General features: G+C 43.4%; 1 protein-coding gene across 1 annotated transcript in view; it reads right to left on the reverse strand.

Moving 5' to 3' along the window:
- Positions 1 to 7,810: 7,810 nt before the first annotated feature.
- PSL4 (calmodulin-binding protein) overlaps positions 7,811 to 27,499 on the reverse strand; it is a 132,506-nt gene continuing 112,817 nt past the window's right edge. The window contains exons 12-14 of the mRNA XM_086483040.1: positions 8,402 to 8,463; positions 8,275 to 8,326; positions 7,811 to 8,199 (exon numbers count right to left, since the gene is read on the reverse strand). Coding sequence (XP_086339166.1) covers positions 8,146 to 8,199; positions 8,275 to 8,326; positions 8,402 to 8,463 — 168 coding nt within the window. The 3' untranslated portion in view covers positions 7,811 to 8,145. The remainder of the gene's footprint in view (positions 8,200 to 8,274; positions 8,327 to 8,401; positions 8,464 to 27,499) is intronic.

A 27,499-nucleotide genomic window follows, 5' to 3' on the forward strand; every position in this document is an offset into this window, starting at 1 on the left:
CAGTGGCATGAGAGCCATTTATCTCAGGTAAAAAGTAATCTCCGGTACTCGAGATTACATATGGCCCCCTTGTCTTGCCCCTATTGTACCTCCAAGGATAGATACAACGCACAACCTAGGTGTTGAGAGGCACATGCCTAAACTACACTACCCGCTAAAACTTTCATGATTATAGATGTCCATGTTGGCTTTTGATGTGAGAAAGTATGGCGGGGTTAAAATGAAGTAATCTTGGGTACCCAAGATTCAGCAATCTTTAAGGAGGGGTTACAGTAAAGTAATCTTGGGTGCCCAAGATTACTTCGGTTTTAAAGGTGATGTTGGGCACCCAAGATCTTTTTTCATGACAAGATCTACAGAGCCCGATTGATGTAATCGGCCCGCTCATGCGAGTGTTAATTTTAGCTTAGAGTTGAAACCCACATGCACACACTCAAGGAGTTTGGCAAGGAACACAAAGCGCTCTCTCTCCAACCGGAGTGACAGGCAGTGCCATCCTCTGTCTCCAGACTCCTTGTTTCCAAATTTCTAGCTTAATATTATTCCATTCCTCTTCACTTGTCCTCGCTTTCATTCTGCCTCAGCCTTGTGGGCATGTGAAGGATCATTCCTGCAAGTTCATTATAAGGAGGCACCAGGGTACGAGCTTTTGGAAGTGCTTTTCTTCGTAAAAGTTACACTGTTATCAAAGATTGTGTGTGTGTGCGCGCGCGAGAGAGAGAGAGAGAGAGAGAGAGAGTCAGAGAGATCACATCACAGAAGACCGGACACAATCAAAAGCAGCAACTTGGAGCATACAATAATTAGGAAAGCTAGCAAAGCCATAGTCGGTACATTGCAAAAGCTTAGAAAGCTAGTCGGTACAATGCATTTTCAACTCTGTGTGCGCGCGCGCGGAAAGAGAGAGAGAGAGAGAGAGAGAGAGAGAGAGAGAACGAGAATCCAATGTAGGTATATGCATTGTGATGGTTGACATTATAAAAGTTCTTCGTCTTGGACTACTTTTAAGAGACCTTCCTTCTCGCATGGGCCATCCTCGCCTATTATATCTCACACGGGTATGGGAGGTAGATCCCACTGGTATGGGAGGAGATGGGATCTACCATAGGATGATTCACCATCATAGATCTCGGGCTCCGTGGACAATGTAAACTCGAGAAAAATATAAACTTAGATACACTCTTCACTCAGGTACCTGAGTTTATTTCGGCCCCCCCCTCCCTGCCCCCCTACCTGATTGAAGCCACAACTTTTGGGGTATGAGAGCCATGTCTGCACAGATCACCTGTGGAATGTATCGAAGTCTAAGGGGGTTTGACATGCAAATGTATCCAAGTGGGAAAAAGTAAACTCGGGCATATTTGTAAACTCGGGTTTACAAACATGTCCGAGTTTACTTTTGCGACAAGATCTATGGCGGACGCTTCATGTCGGGGCCCAAAACTGATGGGAGCCTTTGATCCATCTTCCATGCCCATGTTAGATATAGCTGAGGATGGCCATCCCTTTCTCTTTGTTAAATAACATGCAGTAATATTTTCTAAATCTGCAATATTTTTGAACTATTTTTTCATATATTTTACCCGTTTTTCTTCCCTTTACCTTGGTTTGCAATCGGCTAATCTTGATTTTCAACCACCTCAAGGCTAAGCTGAGGCAAACCTTTCTCGAACACTAATAACATGTCTTCTTCCCCCCCCCCCCCCCCGCTGCGGCCCTTCTCTCTCTCTCTCTCTCTCTCTCTCTCTCTCTCTCTCTCTCTCGGATAACATGGTTCAATCGTGGGTTGTGTAGATCTTTGAGATCTCTTTGGGATTGTTCCTACAACATTGAGAGATTTTCATGTGTGTAGAGGTACTTGTGTGCGTGCGTGCGTGCGTGCGTGCGTGCGTGTGTGTGTGTGTGTGAGAGAGAGAGAGAGAGAGAGAGAGAGAGAGAGAGAGAGAGAGAGAGAGAGAGAATAAAAGAAGAAAATGGCAAAATTTGTGGGGTAGATCTGTTATCTCATTTCCCTCTTGAATTATAGGGTTTGAGTTCTAGACTTGTTGGATAGATTGTTGAGATCCCATGGGATTGGTGTTAAATGATTCTCTTTTCTTCTCTACTCTCCCCCTCTCTCAAATACACTCATAAAATTATCTACTTTTTGAGTTTATTACAAAAATCTTGTTGGATTTTTTAACTCGATTAGCCCAACACCTTTCTAAGGAAAATTTTAAAGACAAATATTTTTTTATTTGATTAGCCCAACACCTTTCTAAGGAATATTTTAAAGACAAATATCCAATGTGAGTATGAAAAATAGAAGAGAAAACAAAGCAATGATAGTCATGGTCCCAACATAAAAGACTGACTTGCACCAATTCGTTTGAGCAATTGCAAACATTGCCAATCATAAACTGATAATCAGTAAACACTGTGTTTGGCAATGCTTAGGTCAACAAGTGGCATCCTTTTGAAATCACAAGTTTTTTGAGGAGCATCCTGTTTGGGATGCAGTCTCTTGGAATGGATGATAATGTGTAGGATAAGGCCAAGGGGGGTAATGCAAGAAGCTCTTGGCTACTTTTAGCAAATGCAAAGAGAGGGTTTCTCTTCAAATATAGTCTCTGTTAGGTATACCCCACTAGCAAGGGTTGGCCAAGGAAGCTCCAACCAAAACACTATACTTACATGGTGGATTTTTTTAACAAAGCCATAAGAGCAATTATGACGATGCACTTGTCTTGTCATCCTCTAGGTTGGTTTGCTCTAAGTGCTTTTTGAAAATGGGTAAATGTGATGCCTAGAAGATGCATATAGTTATAGTAGACCAAGAAAATTTGTCAACATATGCCACTTATTGGGTACTAATTGGCGTGCATTGATTGCATTATATGCCCAACAAGAGGAAGCTTTGAGCAATTTTCACTGAATGTGAAGGGAGAAGTTCTCTTCATATGCGATGTACAACAATTCCAAGGACAGTGGATGAAATACTTTCTTGCACCAGTTCACTCAAGCAATTGCAAAGATTATTAACCATAAGCCGGTAATAACTAAACATTGTTCTTGGAAATTCTTTAGAGGTTAACAAGTGTGGTGTCCTTTTGAAAGCACAACTTTTTTACAAGAGTCTTGTCTTTGATGCAAAGGAAGGGCTTCTCTCCACATGAGGTTCACCTATAGAAAGTACATGACCTTATGCAAGTTCATGAGCACAAGAAGTTTTTGATGAGCATCCTATCCATGATGTACTCTCTCCAAAATCAGGAATGCATGAGTGTGAAATATGACCAATTACGATGGCCTCACCAAAAGCTCTTAGTTGTTTTCAAATGAGTATGAAGGAGTTTTGTTTCAAATTGAATCTCCTCGATTGCAATTACGGAGAATATGCCCACTAGCTAGGTCTAGTAAAGGCTCAGTCAAGGAAGATTCGAGTTGTTTTCAATGGTGATGCACTAAGAGTGCATCTACCCCAATGAATGTTCAATGCATGTACACTCAAATTTAGGGAATTAAAGCCAAATCTATTTTGATAAAATGAGGAAAAAATATGACATTGCACCCTACAAACAACACTATTCTTGCATGGTTCATTTTTTAAACTTAAAAGGTATTTTGAGTGAGCTATCAGAGTGATTATAATGATGCTAATGTCTGATCATCATCTGGTTGGGTTTTCTATTCTAGAGCTTATCAAAGATGGAAAACTGTGAAAAATGGAAGGTTCACCTTTGAGCATGTAGTACAACTAGAACAATGAGATGCCATTACATACGTCTTAATGGGTAATACTCGGTGTGCATTTATTTTGATTTGTTGAGTGTACATGCAAAATTTGGCATGAGGAACCCCCTCTTGATGATAGGAGCATTGTCAAATCTTATGTGTTTAGACCGGAATGGTGTCAAAGTCCAAATGTGACTTGATCCCATTGACATGGGAAAGCTTGGAATAACTTTCAATCAATGCAAAGTGAGGAATGCTCTCCAAGTGTAACATACTTGAAAGAGACAGAGACACAAAGAGGAATCTCTTAAGTATTTTTCATTGGATGCCAAGGGAGGGCTTCTCTCTAGATGTGTTCACCTATGCTTACTTTTTGAAGGTATGTGGATTTATTCAAGACATTGGCACGGGTTTGCAATTTTCAACGAGGTTCTCGGAGAGCAGTTTCACGCTTAGTAATGCTTTGGTATCGATGTTGAATGTGCTATATATTGAAAGCACAAATTTTCTTGATGAGCTTCTTGTCTAGAATGTTGTCTCTTGGATTGTAATGAATGCAAGATATGAACATGAACAAGATTGTTACTTTTGTTGTTTTCAACAATTGTGGAGAGAGGTCTTTGTCCAAATGCAATGTCATGGGAACAAACAAAATCAACTAAACTCTTATGGCAAACACATCCCAAATCATGGAAACATACAAAATCAACTGAACCCTTGTGAGAAACATATCCCAAACCAAACACCCTTAGAATAGCAAGATGATCTATGTTTTTAGACACAAAGAGTCTTCCATGTTACCACACTATAGGTTGCAAGATACATACTATGATAGCTTCATCATGATGACTGAAATGAATATTGAACAAACCACCTATAAAGGGATACTCACTTAAACATGGGATGCCAAACAAGAAAAATTAAGTAGGTCCACAACAAACTCAAGAGTATGAACAATGAGGAAGGATCTACTTAGAATCAATAGAGTATTAGCCCAATAGCTAGAGTGACTAGACCAATAGAGAGTCATGTGATTCACAACTCCATAACACAGTTTGTTCCAAGATCTGGGGACAAGGTTTGTAAATCTTTAAAGAGTTGGAGTAGACCATAGAAAGAGAGTGAGACTAGCTTTAAAATGAGTGAAGAAGTCTTAGGGGACTGGGGATATTTATGATAATCTAGCCAACCTTTGAAGTGGGTGTAAGCTAACAAAAGAATAGAGGAACAAGCTATAGTTCCAATCATCCCTTCTCGACGATGGTAGTTCATCAATGCCAACACCAGCATTAGAACAACCCTATTACAATCCCACTAATATAAATCCATGTAATTCATTGCAGATGGTGGAATCATACCTCATGCTCCAAAGTCACAGCCTACCCAAAGCATTGGGAGATGTCTTAACTGTGGAGCTAATGATAATTGGAAAAAGGAGTGTCCTTAACTTGATAGGACCTTAGTACCTCCTACTATATATAGTCAAGATTGTGGTAGAAAGGGAGAGAATTTTCGAGAAGACAATCCCAAAAAACTAAAGAACAAAAAGAAAACAACTTCAAATGTGGTAGAGGTGGTTCCATCTAGTTTATTTGAAAGCAAACCTATGGAACCAATCGAGAGCTCAAGAGAGGCAAGTTTTTTCTGATTGTCTTAGTTGAGTCTGAGATTTTTTTCCCTCTTGAGGAAGTGAGCCAAGGGCCGAAGCTCTTCTAGGGGATATAGAGTTGATCTTTTTCTTTATCGATATTGCTTTCTCATGATATGGAGTGGATATCTAATGCATCTACTCGCATTGTTGAAGCTCTAAGGCATTATTTTCTTTTCTTGAACTTAAGACATGCAACATTTGTAGGTTATTCGTCCAATATTCTCGATGTTTGTGATGATTACTGGTTGTCAATCAAGATCGGTTATGCGAAGTGCTACAAATTTGGGGCGTCATCATTTTATTTTCACTTGATTGTCAAATAATGCACAACAATTTGGATGGGACGCGGTTCTAGTACCAATATAAAAAATACTTATAACATCTACGGTGATGTGTAAGTTATTCGCATGTGCATGGCTATTCTGGAACAATACCATGTTCAAAGTGTTATTGGTTTACAACAAGCTTAAGGGACATGATTCAAGTGTCGGCAAGGTCCAAGTATCAATCTTCAGCCTGTTAGTGTGTATCAAACACAACTCGTTGTCCTTTTTCCAACTTTGGATTATGGGTTCTTGTAGCAAAGTGCTCACTAGGACTTTTGCCAAAATTTTTAGCAAAATGCTTATCAAGATTTTGTAGCAAAGAGTATCAATACACATGGAGTTTTAGCCAAATATTTTTATGTAGCCGTGGTCATGGGTGTCAACGTTCATGGTTTTTTCTACGTTATACATGACTAAGATAGTTTATATTGTTCAAATCTTTATGCAATCTTGGCAATAGGAGATGAAAAATTGTATAAGCTCACCCAACAGAGAGTTATCAAATTTTCTAGCACTTTCCAATTACAACGTCAAGTTTGTGCAATGATGTCTACGAGGATGTACTATTACGATGTGTTTTGCTCATTGTTTATCCTTTCAATAGTCTATTGCACACTCTATCATTACCTCTACGAGATGGTATGATGTAATGTATGATTGTAATGCATTGGGCAGTGTGAAAATCAAGATCCATTTTCACTATATCCGAACACTACACGTGTGCAGTTTTTTTTTTTGGGAGAGGGAGGTTTTACTTTATGTAAAACATATATATCATGTGCGTTCAAGGACTATCAACAAAACCCTTAAGCTATAAATTTTCATTGATAAATAGGACCCTTTTCTTATTCAATATGTTTTTTTTTTCAAAATCATTTTTCCAATACACCTACATGTGAAACTGTGAGAAAATATAGAATAAAATAATCCCTAGTGTTGAATCCACGTGCTAAGCATCATAGTTGGCACCATCTATTTTCGTTTTGATGTGTGAGCAAAAAAAAAAAAAATGCTAAGCCTAAATCAAAATTTCACCATAGAGTGTGAGCACAATAAGTAGTACAAAAGTATCAATAATCAAATTTTACAAAGACTTAGCAACCTCATCCTAAGTATTGAAAGATCCAAGACAACAATACCCAAGCTCAAGCAACCAAAACAAAACAAGGGACTGACATGCATTGGTTGCATAGATTATTTACAAATTTTTTTGCATGCAAAATTAGGCTTGAGTACAAAAGTGTTAACATTCAAAATTAGAGACTCTAACCCCCCTTCAAAGGTAACATCACCATTTTACAAATCAAAATCACATTGATCTTATAGAGAAAGGCTTTTGAAAATAGAGAAGTGCTGATATCTGAACAAATCATATCCAAGAAAGAGGGGACACAATTTTGTAAATAAGAGTATATTGGTGCACTCTCATATTTGGAAGCATGCACATCTGACCTAAGTTATGAATACCAACAACATGCAAGGATGGAGTTACGAAAGTAGAAGACGTGCTCTAAAAAGATGAATAATGTTAAATGGGGCTCAAAATGTAGCAAAGCGATAATCGTAATTTCAAGTGAAATCTTTCATTTGTAATTAATGTGCAATAATGTTTGCCAAAAAACAATCTTTTATGTTTTTTTTTTTTGGGATAAATTTGCAAAATCCTAACTAGACTTTGAGCTTTTCTTGATTAAAACAATCAACACTTTGCAAGTTTTAATGTAAAAATTGGCAAATCCCTTAAATTTTGACCTTAATCCGGGAGAGCTTAAAGTGTGCCTTATTTCTCTTTGGTCGGAGAAAAGGTTTTATGCAAGCCATGGTGTACAAGCTAGGGCATTTGCACACCATTCCTAATTTATCAATCTTCTAATCTTATATTGTTGTCACCCTCTAGAACAAAGTACTGAAAATATACATCAAGGCTATAACATCTCGAATTAAGCCACTCATCTAGAGGCAAGTACCATATTGAAGCAACAAGGACTTGAGGCTGTCTGACCGCATGAATATACTCGTATACCTCGAAGAAATCCCGGCTGTTCAAGATCCAAAAAGACAATCGGTAGGACACAAGTGTTCACATAAAGCAGACAATCAATAGCGAGACTCGATGAAGTTGGGTTCAACCTGCACTTTTTTGTATGTACTCTGACACATTGCACCATGTTTCAAATAGTTTTAGTTGTTACAACGATGATGATCCCAAAATGGCACAGATGGTTAATTCTACAAAAAATAAGCTTTTTTCTTTGCTTAGCAAAGTGTGCATGTTGGTCAATGCTTGCTCCTCAACCGAGTTCCGCTCAATGTGCTCAGTTGAACTTAAAAGAGGAACTCTTCACAAAATTTTGGAGTGCCTCATTTTTCGTACCTATACTGTGTTTAATGATGTACTGGCCTGAAAAGGGTGATGACCCAACAAGGCATCAATTGAAAAATGTGGGTACTAGATTACAATTCATCATGGGGGCCCTCTCCTTGATTGCGCAACCGCTGTTCCAATCCCTGCATCACATTCTTTTAGAATAGACAACTTCAGTCAGTTACGACAAGAAAAAACTAGAGATAGAAGAACCTTACTTTTAGCCTCTCTTCCAGGCAAACCGCAGGCGTCGAAAGCTCGGCCACATATCTATAAGCAAAAACTCTTTCTGAGTATGAACTCTCATTTACAGAAACGCACGTCATAATAAAGCTTTAAGCTTACTCGCAACGACTTGGCTCATCAACATCCCTCAACTCTACCTTGGCACCGCACCGCAGTTTTACCTGCATCATTTAACATCTTTTACTCGGGATAGCACCATGGTATAAGACAAGCTTCAGTTTAAATTAAGAGAATAATTAACTCTCCTTCCCTGATGTATCACCCCACCTCATAAAAGGGGACATTACTGTCAAGCAGCCTGGGATGCCAGATTTAACAACTGCTTGCAAATGTTCCCTAAAACCCACAGATCGATGTGCATGTCAATATGTATATGGCAAACCCTCACCTATTCTTACCAAAGAGTGGTTAACCATTCTGTTTTTGACAGAGTTGATCATTTTTGGGACCCTCTCACACTCTCCAGTATTCTACCCACGCTTGAGTTAATCCACATCTACCACCAGCGCCAATCCCTCCTAATAAAACAATTATGGCAAACTTGATGCACAAAGTCAACGATGCCCTCAAAGATGCCTCAACGTATCTCGCAGAAGTAGCGAATGTAAGAGACTGCAATCTATAACTAGTAAAGAGACGTCTAGTGATGTTAAAATAGATGGATGTGAATATAAGTCGACAAAAGAAACAAATCTAGAAATGTGTAGAGCTATTGCCTTCGCCTTGTAGTAATATATATATATATATATATAGAGAGAGAGAGAGAGAGAGAGAGAGAGAGAGAGAGAGAGAGAGAGAGAGATATGAAATTAAATGAAATGTTATATTAACGTCTTCAAAAGGCCAGAATGACCTATGAGACCAGAGAGATACAATATGGTGGATCTGATATACAGTCAGAGTAACAAAAATGACAAAATAAAATGACAGAATAAAATGCTATGGAATCCGAAACAGCTAGGTGTGATCTAATTAACTAGGTGGGATAGCTAAATCACAGATCACAAAAGATTTAGCATTGGTCACTGGCGGATCTGATCAATCTCCTCCATGGTCAATAGCCTGACCGGGCGTCGTGCATGTCGGGCCAGAGTGATCCGAATCCTCTGAGGCAGCCTCCGTCAATGCTGTGTAGTCCTCTGCAGTCGTGGGCGTCTCGATCTCCCAAGCTGGGTCGCTCGGTCGATCAGTGTGCCTCTGGTGTGAGGCGGCGAGCCCTCCTGTGGTAGTAGCTCCTCCGGGTGTCCAGTGTCTGCTCTAAAGAAGTCTGTGATCCGTCTCTGAGACTGGCTGGCCTCTCCCCTCATCAGGCTCTCTTTGTGTCTGCGCAGCTCGAGCAAGAACAGACCCAAGCATCTATGACTTTGGAGAGTGGTCCGAAGCCCTCTCTGAACAAGCAGTGGAAGCGGCCGCGTATCTCGTAGTAGATGGGGCAGTGGCATGTGTAGTGCAACTCTGTCTCAGGCTCCAAGTCACACAGGAGGTATGTCCTGGCCTCTGCTGATACTCTGCTGTATCTCCTAGTCTCGATCCGTAGCTGGTGTGAAGATGTACGTATTTGGCCAATAGCACATTGTATCCCATGAGACAAGTGGGTGTCCATGTATCTGGGTCTCATCACAAAACCATCCTCCGTGAGCTGGAGAAGATGCTCTCTGTAGAAAGCCATCTTCGTGCTCAGCTCCTGTGCTGGCTGTATCCATGTCCTCCTAGTGTCTAGCTAAGTAAGGTCCTGGCGGATGAGCCTAGTGATCTCAGACTGTGTGAGAGTTAGAGAGGGTGCATCCAGTGAGTACTGGAAGGGGGGCAGTCTGTCTATGCTGAACCCATGAGCCTGAAACCATGATGTCATCTCCCCATACCAGCATGCTGTATCTCCCTGCAAGGCGGGCATATCTGTATCTGGGAAGTTCCCACATGCGGTGTATGAAAGAGACCGACCTGGTGAGCGCCTCAACCACTAGTGGGGGGGCAGCTAGCTCTGCTCGGATAATGGCACGTGGTACTGAGGCCTTGGCTCTAATGAGCCGTGAGATCGTAGAGACTCGTGGCTTCTCCATGTCCCCCCATCCATCAGTGCAACCTGTCCTCCCATGATGGTCCAATGAAGGTCCCCAAATCTCAGCTCCATAGAGCAATGCAAAAGCCACCAGAGTGTCGATGAGCCAGAGCTTCGTCCGAGGCTCCTGAAACTCAACATGTGAACACATCCTCTCCAATCTACCCAATGCTGCATGGGCTCTGGTCAATCTAGTGTCTGCTGCTCTTCTCAATGAAAATGCTAGTCCACTAAAAACCACTCCAAGGTAGGTGTAAGCATCTGTATACTCCACTGTCTCCTGGCCGTATGTGAATGCGGGCGCTTACCTCCTGATCCACTGTGGGGTGGTATTAAATACCATGACCTTGGTTTTACCAAGGTTGACAGACAAACCACTTTCATGGGCAAACCTATGCAAAGCATCCAAGTGACGTTGCATCCCCTCCGGAGAGTCGGAGATCAACACAATATCATCAGCATATGACAATAGTGGAATCCATGTTCCTGCCAGTTGTGCACCTCTATCACCATCTCTCTCAATGTAGTCAGAAACCTCATCCACATACATACCAAACAGAGTAGGAGAGAGCGGGCAACCTTGCTTCACCCCAATAGTGGAAAGAACCGCTGTAGATAGGCCCTCTGAGGTGCGTACATGCCCCACTACTGACCTGTAGTGCCATGACCCCCCAAATGAGCTTTGTGGGTACCCCAATCTCCTGTAATCTGCGCATCAATCTAGCTCTGGGTATTGTGTCAAATGCTTTGCAGAAGTCCACAAAGCTGCAATAGATCCGTCTCCCATGTTATCTGCCCTCCTCAATGATGGCTCTGAGTGTCAAGATATGGTCAAGAGTAGAAAAACCTCTCCTGAATCCTGCCTACCCGGCTGCGCATATCCCCTGCCTCTCTGCCCATGTATTCAGCTGCTGCTCAAGAATGGATGCGTACAACCGCGCCAATGTGTGTCCAATCATGATAGTGCGATAATTCCTAGGCTCCTAGGGTCTCCTGACTTGAAGATAGGTACAATAGTAGATAGGCTCCAAGTATCAGGCAAGCCCTCACACATGGCACGGTTAAACATAATTGCTAGGAGCTCTGCTAGTAGATCTCTGGCATGCATGAAGTGCTCAGCCACTAAGCCATCATGATCATATGCTCTCCTAGTCCTATCAATGGCCTTCCTCACCATCTCAGCGGTGAAAAAAGCACATGTGTGGGGGCATGGATCGAGGGGGTCGGGAAGGGGTGGCTGTCCAGGAACTGTGTACAGAGATGACGTGTACTGGCCCCAGGCCTTTGTAGAGGTAAGGCAAGAGGGGGGGGGGTGCTCATGAAAGAGCCGCCATGCCTCACGTGAGTCCTGACTCAAGAATAGATGGTATAGATCTTGCTCTAGGCGAGCCAAAAATGCGCTCTTCTTCTGCCACACTAGGCGTTGGAAGTCAATCTGTGACTGTCTTTGAGTGATGGCCCCCAAAAGCACCTCCCTATGAAGTCTAGCTTTGGTCTCGCGGCATTCCTCATCATACCAGCTGTTCTGGGGCATCCTCCCAGAATGGCGTCTTTGCTCAGGCTGCGTGTGTGGGTATGCCTCTGCTGCTGCATCATGTAACATCTGTGTTAGTATAGTAACAAGCTCCTCCAAAGGTCGCCCTGGCTCTTCTGTACACAAGCGTCTGTAGATCCCATCTATGTATACAGAGTCCGTCTCCTGCGTGAAGGTGTAGCGAGTAGGAGCTGCTGCCTGTGACCTATGTGCTACACTAAACTTGAAAGAGAGGGTCAACGACACAAGTGCATGGTCCACTGCCACACCAACAGGTCTCGGTCCAACCGTGAGGTCCTGGATACTAGGGATGAGACTCGGCTGTGCCATGACATAATCCATTGTGCTAGCTCCATGTCTGTGTGCAAAGCATGTAAAATCCCCCGCATCGGGAAATCTCTATAAGCCATTCAAGATGACCAATCCATGTGTAGTCCCCATGTCTATCAAGTGTTGTCCATACTCGGTATGCTCCCCATCCTGTGATAGTCTGGATAGGCCCGTCTCTGTAACATCCAGCTCTCTCAGCATCTCCTCTGAAGTATCATAAAAAACTGTTTGATGAAGTCCTAGCATTGAAATCCCCTAGAATGATGATGTCACCATCTCTAGAGCACTCCCAAATGTCATCATCCAAAATAGAAAAGGGGGACTGTCCTCTGGGTGGTGCATACACTGACGTACTCGGGGGAAAGTAGCAAATGGCAATGTAAAGATATCTGCCTGTCTCTGCTCTCAATCTCACCCACATATACCTAGCTTGCTCATCCCTGCGGGCTATATGTATCAATGGCTGCAACTCCTCCCTGAATAACACTTCCACTCCACCTGAGCCCCATCCTCTGTGCTCTGATCGTGTCTCCTGTCTACATGCGGTCTCCCATCCGTATCTACTAATGTGAGGCATAGACTACCCAGGGGCCTGATGTGTCTCAGAGTAGAAGATGATATCTCTCCCACTAAAACTTTCCTCAAAAGCACCCACATCTAGACGCATAAATCCATTACAATTCCAGGTAGCAACTTTGAGTGTGGTCCCATAGGTCTCACACCGTCATGTGAAGCGTGGCTCCAATATCACCATCTCGGTAAAAAGCAATCTTACCTTTTTCCCTTGCTGCTCTAATCTTTGGCATTACCTCCTGCATATGAGCTATCTGTGAGAGGGTAAGGTCATCCCCGAGGAAGATGCCCGTTTTCTTAAGAGTAGGTCTCTTCTTCAAAAAGTCCTTCGCTTCCATGGAGCGAAAACAAAGGATGAGTGCCCTTTCTTTCGAGGTTTCCCCCTTGTTCCCATTTTTCTTGTTGCCCACTCTCCAAGCTCTTGAGTGCATCGGCTCATGAACCCCCATCAAAGCCATGAGTTCTTTTACCTCTTCGTCCGCATTATCTTTGTCTTTAAGACCGCAGATCCTCACATATAGAGAGCGCACACGCCTTCTTTGCTCCTCTTCAAGTGTCACGTTAATAATGGTGAGTGTGGACGTAGTTGTTTCCTTGCTTTTCCCTTACTTGGCAACTTCGATTCACTTCTCGGCCTCATCTGCCTTCTGTTGAGTCTTTGTGATAACGTCCACCCAAGAGGTCGTCATTTCTTTGTGCTGCTCTTCCCCCTCTTTGATTGCTCGCACTTGCTCTTTGATCGTGTTAAGCTCTTCTATTACTGAAGGTTGCAATTCTCCCTCTTCAAGTGTATTTCGTGATCGTGCCTCTGCAAGCTCCCTCTTGAGTGACGCAATCTCTTCGTCTTGGGCCGTCACACAATCTCCCAGTGTAGCTATCTTGCTTTCTTGGGCCAACACGCGTTCGTCGAGCATTTTTATTGTGCCTAATAAGTTGCGGTTGATCTTGTTGATTGTTTCGGTCATGTTTTCTTTGCACTTTTGAACTGCATCCGAGAGAGAGAGAGAGAGAGAGAGAGAGAGAGAGAGAGAGAGAGAGAGAGAGAGAGAGAGAGAGATGAAATGAAATGTTATATTAACGTTTTCAAAAGGCCAAAATGACCTATGAGACCAATCTGTTACAAAATAATGAATCTGATACCATGTCTGGGTACAAAAGAACTAGAAGAAAAATACTACTACTACTACTAGAATCCATCCTCATCTGCACTCTGGATGTCGAGAGAGTATGGCTCGAATCCTCTGCTATAGTCTCCGTCGATGATGTGTAGCCCTTCTCCTCAATCGTGGCCGTTTGGATCTCCGTAGCTCCAGTTCTTGGTCGATGAGAGTGCCGGTAGTGGTCGAATGAGTGTGGGCCGAGCTCTGCGATGATGGCTGCTCCTCTAGCTGTCTCATATCTAGCGAAAAGAGATCTGTAATCTGTCTCTGGGACTATCTCTATACTCTACAATCTCCTGACCATATGTGAAAGTCGGTGCTGATCTCTTGATCGACTGTGGTGTGGTGTTAAACACCATAACCTTGGTTTTACCAAGGTTTACATGCAATCCACTATCCTCTGCAAAACTGTGTAATGCATCCAACTGTCGCTGCATACCCTCTGGCGAGACAGAGATCAACACAATATTATCAGCATATAACAACAATGGGATCCACGTCCCTGCCAGCTGGGCACTCTATCACCCTCTCTGTCAATGTAATCAAACACCTCATCAACATACATAGCAAATAGAGTAGGAGACAATGGGCAACCCTGTTGCACCCTAATGGTGGAGTGAACTAAATCAGATATCCCCTCCGAGGTGCGTACATGTCCCATCACTGATCTGTATAGAGCCATAATCCCCCAAATCAACACTATGGGCACCCCCATCTCCTGCAGTCTGCGCATCGATCGAGCACTCCGTACCATGTCACATGCTTTGCGGAAATCCACAAAGCTATAATAAATCCATCTCCCATGTGACCTGCCCTCTTCAATGATGGCTCTGAGTGTCAGAATATGATCAAGAGTGGAGAAACCCCTCCTAAAACCGGCCTGGTCCTTTGCCCGTACACCCTCACCCTCTACCCAATTATTCAATTGCTGCTCAAGAATGGATGCATACAACCGCGTCAATGTGTGCCTAACCATAATAGTGCGGTAATTCCCAGGATCTGTAGGATCACTTGCCTTGAAGATAGGCACAATAGTAGACAACCTCCAAGTCTTAGGTAACCCCTCACACATGGCACGAGAGAGAAAGGGGTGGGGGTGTGTTCCCAAGGGGAGTGACCTCCGCATGGTGGGTCCCAGATGCAATGGATTGATTTTCCACTCTAAAGAACGACTCCCCCCCTTAAGCAACCATAGTACTTCTAACTACAGGGGTTGCTTAAGGTTTACAGAACCGTAGGTGCTCCACTTGGCTGCCTTCACTAGATGTCTGTTCCCCTCTTATGTCACTTGTAGAGCTATTGCTTTCTCCTAGTAGTAATCAATACTGAGAGAGAGAGAGAGAGAGAGAGAGAGAGAGAGAGAGAGAGAGAGGGGGGGGGGGGGGTCCCAAGGGGAGCGACCTCCACGTGGTGGGCCCTAGACGCAATTGATTGATTTTCCACTGTGACGAACAACTCCCCACCTTAAGCAACCACAATACTTCCGATTGCGGTGGCCGCTTAAGGTTTACAAAACCGCAGGTGCTCTACTTGGTCGCCTTCACTAGATGTCTGTTCCCCTCTTATGTTACCTGTGCTACTTGCAACGGTTTCTTTCCTTACGTTTTGTTTGCTATTCTTTTTGTTTTTGAGAAAAAGATCCTTCCATTGATTCATAAAACTGCCCATAGGGCTACAAACCACCTCTACTAGAGAGGGCTACATCAAAATCTTAGAGAAACTCTCCCAGTGAGTAAACAAATATGTACAATTGAGGCTAAATCACAAAATGGGAGGAGGAAAGAGCCACACAAGTGACCGGTAGTGCCATCTGGGCGCACCCTGGACCATCGTGAAGAAAGGCCTGGGCACCAGAATCGCACGAAAGTCTCTGTGCGCTCCCGCACGTGGTCGGAGCTGCTCTGAAGTCTCTCGAATTGACCCCTGAGAGTATGAATCAGCTCCAACCAAAAGTCACGAATAGTCTCCGCTGGTGGGGCAGGGCGAGCCTCGAAGATGCGAAAGCAACGGGACCACCAAATGACTAGAGTGTCAAGCCACAAACGAGCTCCCAACACATCTCTCTCACTGCACCACTCCTGGGGGGTACGCTCTGTGGGCAGGCTAAAGTGTAGGGCGACCCCCTTGGATCACTATCATCCTGCTGGTGGAGGCTAGCTCAAAATGGAGAGCAGGGCCCGTGAGGGTGGACCAGGCTGCAACACCCCAAGTGAGCTGTCGCGCTGTAGAAAGAGCTGGCATCAATCGAAGCACGCGAAGCCAAACCTCCTGTGCCATGGGGCAGTCCCACAGACAATGACGCTGACTCTCCATAGGATGGTAGGCTGTCGAAAAACCACTATGTACTAGCCAGCTCCCCACTGCTGTAGCTCTGTGTGCAACTAGCCACTGGAACAAAGTGACTCGTCTCGGCTGTTTAGAGTCCCACAACCGCTCTCAAAAACCTGCCAAGAACTCACTGTGAGACCCTCCTCCTGCCAAAAATGAAGTTATGCAGCAAGACGTGCCTCTCTTCGTGTTGCCAGTATGTGGCGCCTCAGTCGAATAGTGTACTGAAAGAAGGGGATCCCTAGGTGGTCGGCTGAAGAGGAGTCTCTCCAAAACCACTCTCCAAGGTCCCACTGCACTCATGCCAGAGGGCAGCTCTCCCAAGCCCAAAGCCTCCATTGGCCTATCTCAAGGTCTGCTGGGTCAGGATCTATGACACAAGTCCTCCCACAGATGCCTACTACTCGTATCCTCTGGAAACAACACTCTACAGCCTGTGGAACCTTTGCTGCGACTCTGTGTAAGCAACCCTCTCCTTGGATCTCAGAGAACATGGGGGGTACGGACTCTGAGCAAGCACTACCTGCGATAAGGACCTCCAATCACGTGAAGGTCCCCATCCATCTCGGAGCTACTATCCCTAGAGGGGTGGGCCAATCAGCTGGTAAAGCCTATGTTTGTCTATTCTGCCTGTTTACTACTTTTCTTTTCTTTTTTTCCCCCCTCCTATTTGATGGGTGATTTAGGTTTGGAATTGGTTTGGTGGATGCGGGCTAGTGGGTGTGTTCGGCGGTTGGCTATCCAAGATTCTTTGGTGGAGTTTTCGGCCTCCTCTCGACGTCAGGGTGGCCTATTTCTACTTCAGCTTGCTGCTACTTTCTTCCCTCACTCCCCTGCTCCTAGCTTTTGTTGTATCACCCATCTGTTGTAACTTTGCATCACTCGCAGTTTTTCCGCTATGGTTTGTAATCATTGAATATCTCATGGATTTTTTCACTATTAGATCCATTATCCTTGTATGCCTACTGGATGATGTAATGCCTTGAGGCCTGTAATTTTGATTACGTAATACAAAAGGGTACTAAGCCTCACTTCTTTTGTAATATATATATATATATATGTGTGTGTGTGTGTGTATAGAGAGAGAGAGAGAGAGAGAGAGAGAGAGAGAGAGAGAGAGAGAGAGAGAGAGAGAGAGAGAGAGAGAGAGAGAGAGAGAGAGAGAAATGCAATGAAATGCAATGAATGGTTGTATTAACATATGCAAAGACCTATGAGACCAAAACTTACAACCATTTGAGATGTGACATGATTGTTTGGGAAAAACATAATAAGGGAACTCCTGGATTCTAAATCTGGTGTATCTGCTAGATCCACATCAGCACCTTTTGCGCGAAGGATATACTCTAATAAAATGTCAATGTAGAGACCAAACAAACTTGGGAAGAGTGAGATAGACGTGCTGAGTATAGATATCAAACAAATCCTGTAAAAAGTATATGGTGGTGTAGGGAGTGCATGTGAATCGTGTGTATGATGGGGGTGTGCTTTCAAATATGAGAGAGAGAGAGAGAGAGAGAGAGAGAGAGAGAGAGAGAGAGAGAGAGAGAGAGAGAGATGAAATGAAGTGTTATATTAACGTTTTTTAAAGCCCAAAATGACATATGAGACCAAAGAGTTACATTGTGGTGAATCTAATAGAAGGTCTGGACAAAAAGAAAGCAACTAACTAAACAGAAACACTACTAGAGCTGTAAAAGGTGGGTATTAAGAGTTGAGGAGTACATATACAAAAAGTGGGTGTGTATCTCAGAGAACAGATACAAAATGGTGTTGGTTAAAGGCCTAAATAATCCCTTTTTGTACATTTTTATACTTTGTTCAGGTTCAATGTGAACCTGTACACATTTTTTTAAAGTCACTTATAATAAAAGTGGGAAAACCCAAAACTCACTTATTGAGTTTTCCCCAAAAACGTGAGCTCTCTCTCTCTCCCTGCTTCAATCTCTAGCGCTAGCTCCCTGTTGCTTTGTGCCTCCAACTTCTTGCCCCAATCCTGCACTACATCACGGCGCGCACCTATCGGTACCTTCTGCTTTGCGCTTTGAACTGGTATCAGTGTCCTAGGGTTTCAAAACAGCCCTGCGCAGTCTGATGGACAGCAAGTAAAGATTACTCTCCCACAATTAATTTCGCTTCCATCGCGAAGCCCCTTGCTTCCGGGGGTCGAAAAGGTCACCAAAACAGCCAAAACAGGCTGTTTTTAGGTCAAAACAGGTGAGTTCCAAGTTATAACAAGTCAAAACAACAACATGCAGGTGTACCAAAGTTGTGGGATCACATGTATTGATGTTGGTCGCGACAAATTGAGTAAAAAGCTGAGTACAGGTGCTTGAAATTGCACATTTCAGCTGAAATTTCAAATTTGGACTGTTTTATGTAAAGAAACTGTGGCTCTTTGTATGCAAAGTCTTGTGGTTGCTCCTATTTGCTGAAATTTTCATCCTATTGCATCACCTTGTATACACACTTGTGGTTGAACTAAGATTGGCTGCTACCTCTTCCGCACCTGACACTAAAAGCTTGATGAGAATCAAACGGTTCGATGATCAAGGCTTCGACCTCTGGCAAGAACGCATGCAAGATATCCTTTTCTTAAAGGATTGTTAAGATGCATTGGAAGAGAATAAGCCATAAGGTTTGTCTGACGAAGAGTGGGCCAGGTTGAATAAGAAGGCTATGGCCTACATCAAAATGGCTATCAATGATGACATTTTGACGGACATCAAGCGTTTGGACTCTGCTTATGCAATATGGCAAAAGCTAAAGTCCATTTATAAGAACACCACGCCTGTGAACCAGGTGCATTTGATGCGAAAGTTGGTGAATATGCAGCTTGATGACTCGAAGTCAGCTTCTGAACATTTGAGTGCTTTTACAGGTGTGTTGAGTCAGTTGCAGCACAGTGGGCTTCAGCAATTTGATGATAAGTTGAAAGCTGTTTTCTTGCTTATGACATTGCCACATACTTGGGAAACATTGGTCGTCTCCTTGAGCAACAGTCCCACCCTCACGTATGACGAGTGTGAGAGGATCTATTCTCAATGAAGAGATTAGATGCAAGTCTAGTGGGGAAGGTGGCAACTCTGCCTACAATGTAAGAGGTAGAAATCAAAAGCGTGATGCAGGCAATAGGACTCAAAATAGAAGTAAGAGCAAGACAAAGGATAAGGATGTCACTTGTTATCAATGTGGCAGAAAGGGTCACAAGAAACCCGATTGCAGGTATTTCAAAAAAGAGCAGGAAAGGAAAAAGGAAAGGCAAGATAAGAAGAAGAAAGATGATTAGAAATGGGAAAAATCAGCAGGTGATTCCTCCATGGATGCTAAGAATGCAAATGTATCTTCTGGTGTGGTCATTGAGGAGTTGTCAGATGTTGAGGAAATCTTGGTTGCAGCTTCGTACCCCTTAGATTTGGTGATAGCTAATGCAGAAGACATGCTTATCTCGAAGAAAGATGTCATTCATGTATTGCTTAGTGCTAATGATGGCCTATCCTAGTCGTGGATAGTGGATTCTGGTGCTTCATTCCATGTGACTCCATCTTTGGAGTGTTTTGCTACGTATGCTGCAAGCAATTATGGCAAGGTGTACCTTGGTGATAATTTTGCTTGCAATATTGAGGGAATGGGTACTATGTGTTTGGCTCTTAAGAATGGTCAAGAGCTTGTGTTGAATGATGTCAGGTTTGTACCAGGCATTAAGAAAAGTTTACTATCTGTTGGGCAATTAGATGCACAGGGTTATACTACCATCTTTGTTGGGGGTTCATGGAAGTTGCTCAAGGGCTCTATGCTTGTTGCAAAAGGGTCTAAAAGAGGTACTTTGTACTATCTTTGATGCAAAGCTTTGCTTGGCAAGTTTCTTGCTGTTGCTGAAGTTGCTTCACACACGGAATTGTAGCATAAGAGATTTGGCCATATGAGCCAAAAGGGTATTGATGTGCTTTCCTCTTTGAGGAGGGTTGATGTAAAAGGCAAAAACTTGGATTTTTGTAACAATTGTCTTTATGGAAAGCAAAAGAAATCTTCTTATTACTCTGGTGTCTCTCGCAAAGCAAATCCTCTTGATCTTATTCACTCCGATGTATGCACTATGCCTGCTAAGTCTTTTGGTGGTGCATTGTATTTTGTTACATTCATCGATGACTGTACTAGGAAAGGATGGGTGCATTTGTTGAAAAGTAAGAGTGAGACTTTTAATGCTTTTAAAAAGTTTCATGCTTTTGTCACTACTCAAAAGAGTGCTAAGATTAAATGTCTCAAATCTGATAATGGAGGAGAGTATGTATCTTCTGAATTTCAGCGTTTTTGTGATGAAAATAGGGTTAAAAGAGAGTTGACAGCCCCTTATAATCCGTCTTCTAATGGTGTGGCTGAGAGGTATAATCGTACTTATGCGAGAGGGTGCGTTGCACGTTGTCCACCGCAAATCTTTCCCAAGAGTTTTGGAGGGAGGCATTGAAAACTGCAGTTCATATTTGCAATCGCTCTCCTAATAGTACTCTAAAAAATGACATTCTAGAGGAGGTTTGATCTGGCAAACTGCCTCTTATGATCATTTGAGAGTATTTGGTTACAAAGCTTTTGTTAATGTACGCAATGACTTGAGAACAAAGCTTGATATGAAGTCCATTAAAGGAGTCTTCTTAGGTAATGGGGAAGAAGGTGAAATGGCCTATAGAGTGTGGTTACCACAGTTAAGAAAGGTAATACGCAGCCGAGATGTAGTATTCAATGAGCCAAAATTGCTTAAGAATGCTACAAAATCTGATGCTGACAAGAAAACAGTCATATTTCAGCCTTCCGTGCCACCAATGTTGCCAAGAAACGCGTTTCTTCACTCATGACACATACGAAACGTTTCTGAAACATTACTGTATGACTTTGGACGTTTCAAAGGTAAAGTCAAGGCTCATGTTATATGTAAACCTTGAAGCCTCTTGTTCTTTGTTTCAATCATGAAATCCTCAATGTCATGATGTAGCTTCTGTCTTGCTTCTAATGATGAAAGTTAGTCCTATTAGTCCTATTCTCCCTCTTTTTCATGTCTAATTGTAAGGTAATGCTTAAAACATAGATCTTAGCTTATATCACTTAAACTTACGTACATTTCTTTAGTTTGTACGAAACTTCTATTTTGGCGTTTCTTTCTTAGACGAAACCGTTTTGAAACTTCTGAAACTCGTTTCAAACGAAACGTTTCGAAACTCCGTGGCAACTATGCGTGCCACCCATTGATGTTGAAAAAGAGCCTCATGATGCATTACCGCAAGCTGAAATTGATAATCAGCCGGTTAACCTTGAGCTAGAAGAGCTAGGACATGATTTTGATGCTCCTAATGAGGATGGACAACCACCTGAATTGACTGAAAATGATTTTCAGCAGCATGATAGAGCTGAAAATGAGTTGCCTTATGATGTAGAACCATTGCTTGAGAATGTAGATTATTGGGTACACAGGTCAACTCGTTTGAGAAGGCAACCACAAAGATTTAATCCCTCTTTGCATTATGTAATGTTGGCATATGAGGGTGAACCTCTTACTTATAAAGAGGCTAAGTCATATGAGTCAAGCAGTAAGTGGGAGCTTGCAATGCAAGAGGAAATGAAATCCTTGTATGCAAATGATACTTAGGATCTTGTGCCATTGCCTAAAGGGAGAAAGGCTCTTCCTAACAAATGGGTATACAAGATTAAGATTGTGGATGAAAAACCAAAGTACAAGATTGGTTGCAAAAGGATATGCACAGAAAGAAGAAATTGATTTTCAAGAAATCTTTTCTCCTGTTGTAAAGCTTACAACTTTACGTGTCCTTTTTGCTCTCGTTGCGGTTCTTGATTTTGAATTGAATCAAATGTGTAAAGACAACGTTTTTTCGTGGTGACATTGAAGAGGACATATACATGAAACAACCTGAACGTTTTGTAGTTCCTACACGCGAGGAACTTGTATGCTAACTGAAAAGGGCTCTGTATGGTTTGAGACAATCATCACGGCAGTGGTATAAGAAGTTTGACACTTTTATGCTGTCTCAAGGCTTTAAACGCAGCCAATTGTTTGTATACGAAAAGGGATGAAGACGGTAGTCCCATCATTCTTGTTCTCTATGTTGATGACATGCTGCTTGCTGGGAAACATAAGACTAGTCTTGATGCTCTGAAACGTAAGCTAAATTCAACATTTGCTATGAAGGATTTAGGTGATGCAGAGCATATTTGGGCATGCGTATTAAAAGAGATAAAAAGCTGAAATTGTTGTTTTTATCTCAAGAGGTATATTGCAAAAGTACTTGACACGTTTAATATGGTTGATGCTAAGCCTCTTGGAGTACCTTTACCTCCACACACTAAGCTTAGCAAAGCAAATTGCCTAAAGGATGAGGTGGCATTGAAAGCAATGAAGGGAATCCCATATTCATCACCTTGTGGTTCTCTTATGTATGATATGGTTGCCACTTGTCCCGACATTGCTTATGCAGTGGGAGTTGTTAGTCGATACATGTCGAATCCTGGCAAAGCGCATTGGGAAGCTGTCAAATGCATTTTGAGATATTTGAAAGGTACACAATCAAAGTGTTTTGTTATGGAAAAAGTGACTTAAAGTTGCAGGGATATTGTGATGCAGACATGGTAGGTGACATGGATACCAAGAAATCTACCAGTGGATATGTATTTGCCATTGCTGGTGGTGCAGTCTCTTCGTGTTCTAGGTTGCAGAAAATTGTTGCATTGAGTACTCTACTAAGGCTGAATATATTTCAGCCATAGAGGCTTCAAAGGAGGCCATTTGGTTGGGTAGACTTGCAAAAGAACTTGGCATGCCTGCTCATACACCTGTGTTGGGTTGTGATAGCCAGAGTGCTGTCTATTCATGCGCATACCAAACACATAGATGTGCGGTACCACTTCATACGTGAGGTAATGGAGGATTGTCTAGTCACCTTGACTAAGATCCATCCACAGGATAACCCTACAGATGTTCTCACCAAGAGTCTTGCTAAGGCTCAACATGAGCATTGCATACAGCTGGTGGGAGTTGGTTAGCTTAAAGGCGTTATTTATGCCTTTAAGTGGGAGGTTGTTGGATAAAAGGCCTAAATAACCCCTTTTTGTACGTTTTTATACTTTGTCCAGGTTCACATTGAACCTGGACACTTTTTTTTTAAGTCACTTATAATACAAGTGGGAAAACCCAAAACTCATTTATTGAGTTTTCCCCAAAAACGTGAGCTCTCTCTCTCTCTCTCTCTCTCTCTCTCTCTCCTTGCTTCGATCTCTGGCGCTCACCTATTGGTACCTTCTGCTTCGCGCTTTCAAATGGTAGATATGTGTATATCACAACCCGGAGATGGCTCGCATCAATTGGTGCATGATTGTGTTGATGTTCTCCATGGTGAGAGTCTGCACAAGGCGTCTCCCATGTCTTGCCAATATAGATTTGATCCTCTACTGCAACCTCCTCCCGTGATGGGAGTATCCCATCATCCCAGGCCTCCTTGATCTCCCCAACTCTGCTGCTTGATCACTTAGTAAACCTTTGCTAGTGATATGCCCTATATCCCTTCTCTTTGGTTGCTCTCATCTCTGCTCTATCTCTGGATGAAAGAACATTGTGATCCGTCTCTAGGTGTGTCTCTCGGTTTGTGAGTCTCTCTCTCAATAACCTTGCTCTATGTCATTGAATATCTAGTAGATAGAATCCAAGACATCTCTGACCCTCGGGTATCTCATAACTCTATGTCACTAAATCTCTAGTAGATAGAGTCCAAGACATCTCTAATCCTCTTGAATCTCGTAACTCTCGATAGAGGCCCAAAACCCTCTCTAAAGAGGCGGTGAAAGTGGCCACGTATTTCATAGTAACCTGTACACAGTGGAGCTCTATCTTTGGCTCTCTCTGACACAATTGGCACAACCTGGACTCAACCGAGATGCATCTAAATTGGCTAGTCTCAATCTCTAGTGTGATGATGTCCGTATCTGCCCAATAGCACATCGTAAGTTGTGGGACATGTGAGTATCCATGTAGGCAGGCCTAGATAAGAACCCATCCTCTCTAAGCTGGAGAAAATGCTCTCTATATGTAGTCATCTTCACCGAGCTCCTGTATAGGTTGTGCGTACCGATATGATGTATCTCCCTGTGCTGTCAAGTGACGTGCGGACTCCAAAGCCGGCCGAGCATAAAGACCTCGTGGGAGCTCCCATAAGTTGTGTATGAATGCACTGTTCTCATAAGAGCCTCCACCACTAGAGGAGGGGCAGCCAGCTCTGCTCGGATGATTGCATAGGAACCCGAGGCCTTAGCCTCATGGAGATGAGTGTCCTCTCCATGGCTCGCCACCCATCTATACGTCCATGCTGACGACTATGATGATCCACTAAGGGTCCCCATATGTGCAATCTATTTAGCATAGCTGAGGCAACTAGAGTATCAGAAAGCCATTGGTGTGAGGCTCCTGAAACTACACATCCTCTCCAAACCTCTCAAAGCTGCGCATGCTCTAGTTAGTCTAGTCTCTGCTGCTCTCGTCATGCAGAAAATCTCGCCACTAAAAATCACCCCAAGGTAAGTGTACATACTGTATTGTCCATTTGGTCCTGTCCATAAGTAAAACTAGGTGCTGATCCCCTGACCCATTGAACTGTAGCATTGAATACCAGCACCTTGGTCTTCCCAAGGTTAGCAGAAATACTAGTATCCTGTGCAAGTGTGTGTGAAGCATCAAGATGGCATTGCATTCCCACCGGTGGATCTGGAATAAGCACAATATCATCCACATACAACAATAGGGGTATCCATTCCCTGTCAATTGTGCTCCTCTGTCACTCTCCCTCTCTATGTAGTCTGAAGCCTCATCCACATACATGCCAAAAAGAGTGAGGGATAGTGCACCACGATTGATGGGTGATGGTAAGAGATGTGAAAATGAGAAGTATAATATCTCTATCCTCCATCACCTCCTCTGGTCGTCCTAGGTGCACACACACACACACACACACACACACACACACACACACACACACACACACACACACACACACAGAGAGAGAGAGAGAGAGAGAGAGAGAGAGAGAGAGAGAGAGAGAGAGAGAGAGAGAGAGAGAGAGAGATGAAATGAAATGTTATATTAACGTCTTCAAAAGGCCAAAATGACCTATGAGACCAAACTGTTACAAAATTGTGAATCTGATACCATGTATGGGTACAAAAAGACTATAACAAAAATATTACTACTACTAGAATCCATCCTCATCTACACTCTGGATGTCGAGAGAGTATGGCTCGAATCCTCCGTTTGTAGTCTTTGTCGATGCTGTGTAGCACCTCTCCTCAATCGTGGCCGTCTGGATCTGCGTTGTCCGTTTCATTTCAGTATAGTACAGCCCAGACATCAGGGGGCAGGTCACATATCCGTTATACATCTACACCAGAGACTGACTTGGTTTATACAGAGGAGATCTATAGCAGTCTATGCACAGCTAGTCCTGGTCTCTGAGTGGAGGAGTACACTTTACTGACTGAGACACTGCATGGTGCACCATGAGAGGCATACCCACACACTCAGCCGGGTCGGAGGTGACATTCTGGGAGCATGCCCCAGAATAGTTGGTATGATGAGGAGTGCAGAGAGATGAGAGCCCAGCTCCAGAGAGATCTTCTTTTAGGACTCATCACTTACAGACAATCTCGGATTGCTTCCCATCGCCTTGTGCGATGGAAGAAACGAGCTTATTTGGCCCAGATGGAGCGAGACTTGTATCAACTGTTCTTGAGTAGAGACTCAGGAGAGGCATGGCGATTCTTTCATGAGCACTCCCCTCCCCCAGTGATTACTTCTCATGATGTGTGGGGCCAATATGCGACATCTTTATATACAATTCCTGGACAGGACACCTTCTAGATCCTACAGAGCAATGCCCACCTACCAGCACCTTCTTTAGCACCTTCTTTACCACTAAGATGGTAAAGAGAGCCATTGACAGGATGAGGACCAGCAAGGCATATGATCATAATGGTCTAGTAGCAGAGCACTGGGCACGAAGATGGCTTTCTATACTGAGCATCTTCTCCATCTCACAGGAGATGGGTTTGTGATTCGATCCAGCTACATGGATTGACATATGTCTCATGGTTTGCGGTGTACTATTGGTCAGATACGCACATCCTCACATCAGCTGGAGATTGAGACTGGTAGATTCAGAGGGATACCAACAGACAACAGGATATGCCGCTTATGCCAGCTAGAGCCAGAGACACAGCTACAATACATATGTCATTACACAGTGTACTATGAGATTCGGGGTCGTTTCCACTGCTTATTCAAAGAGGGTTTCGGTCCTTTCTCTAGGGTCATGAGTTATGAGGATCAGAGATGTCGTGGGCTATATCTACTTGAGTTACTCAGGTATAGAGACACTTAAGTTTCTTGGGATAGCTAGAGAGAGACAGTCCCAGAGACAGATTACAGATTTCTTTTCACTAGATATGGGACAGCTAGAGGCGTAGCCATCACTGCAAAGCTCGGTCCACACACATTCGACCACTACCAGCACTCTCATCGACCAAGCACATCCATTGGTACACCCACTGGTCTGGCTCCCACTATAAAATCTTGAATACAAGGAATAAAGCTCGACTGTGCCATAACATAGTCCACTGTACTGGCCCCGTGTCTGTGTGGAAAGCAAGTGAAACCGGCTGCTCCTAGAAATCGCTGTAAGCATTAAGTATGGCTAACCCATGTGTGGTCGTCATCTCCGTGAAGCCCCAAGTCACCCACATCTAGCTCTCTAAGCATCTCATCTGAAGTGTTGTAGAAGACTGTCTGAGAGATGCCCGTTCGAGCATTGAAGTCCACTACAAGAATGATATCACCATCCCTAGAAAACTCCCACATATCACCATCTAGCATAGAGAAAGGCGACTGTCCTCTGGGTGCAGCATATTTTCACGTACGGGGGGGGGGGGGGGGGGGAAGTAACATATGGCAATGTATAGAAATCGGCCTGTGTCAGCTCTCAGCCTCACCCACATGTATCTAGCATGATCATCTCTCCGTACAATATGTAGTAGTGGCTGTAACTAATCCCTAAATAGCACTGCTACTCCTCCTGAACCTCTACTCCCATACTCAGATTTCGCGATTGTCCTATGGCCTGTCTCCCATCTATATCCCACCACATGTGGCATAAGCCGTCCAAGGGCCT

Source organism: Adiantum capillus-veneris, chromosome 15 (genome assembly GCF_014529385.1).
Source record: "Adiantum capillus-veneris isolate H3 chromosome 15, ASM1452938v2, whole genome shotgun sequence".
NCBI classification, from domain to species: Eukaryota; Viridiplantae; Streptophyta; class Polypodiopsida; order Polypodiales; family Pteridaceae; genus Adiantum; species Adiantum capillus-veneris.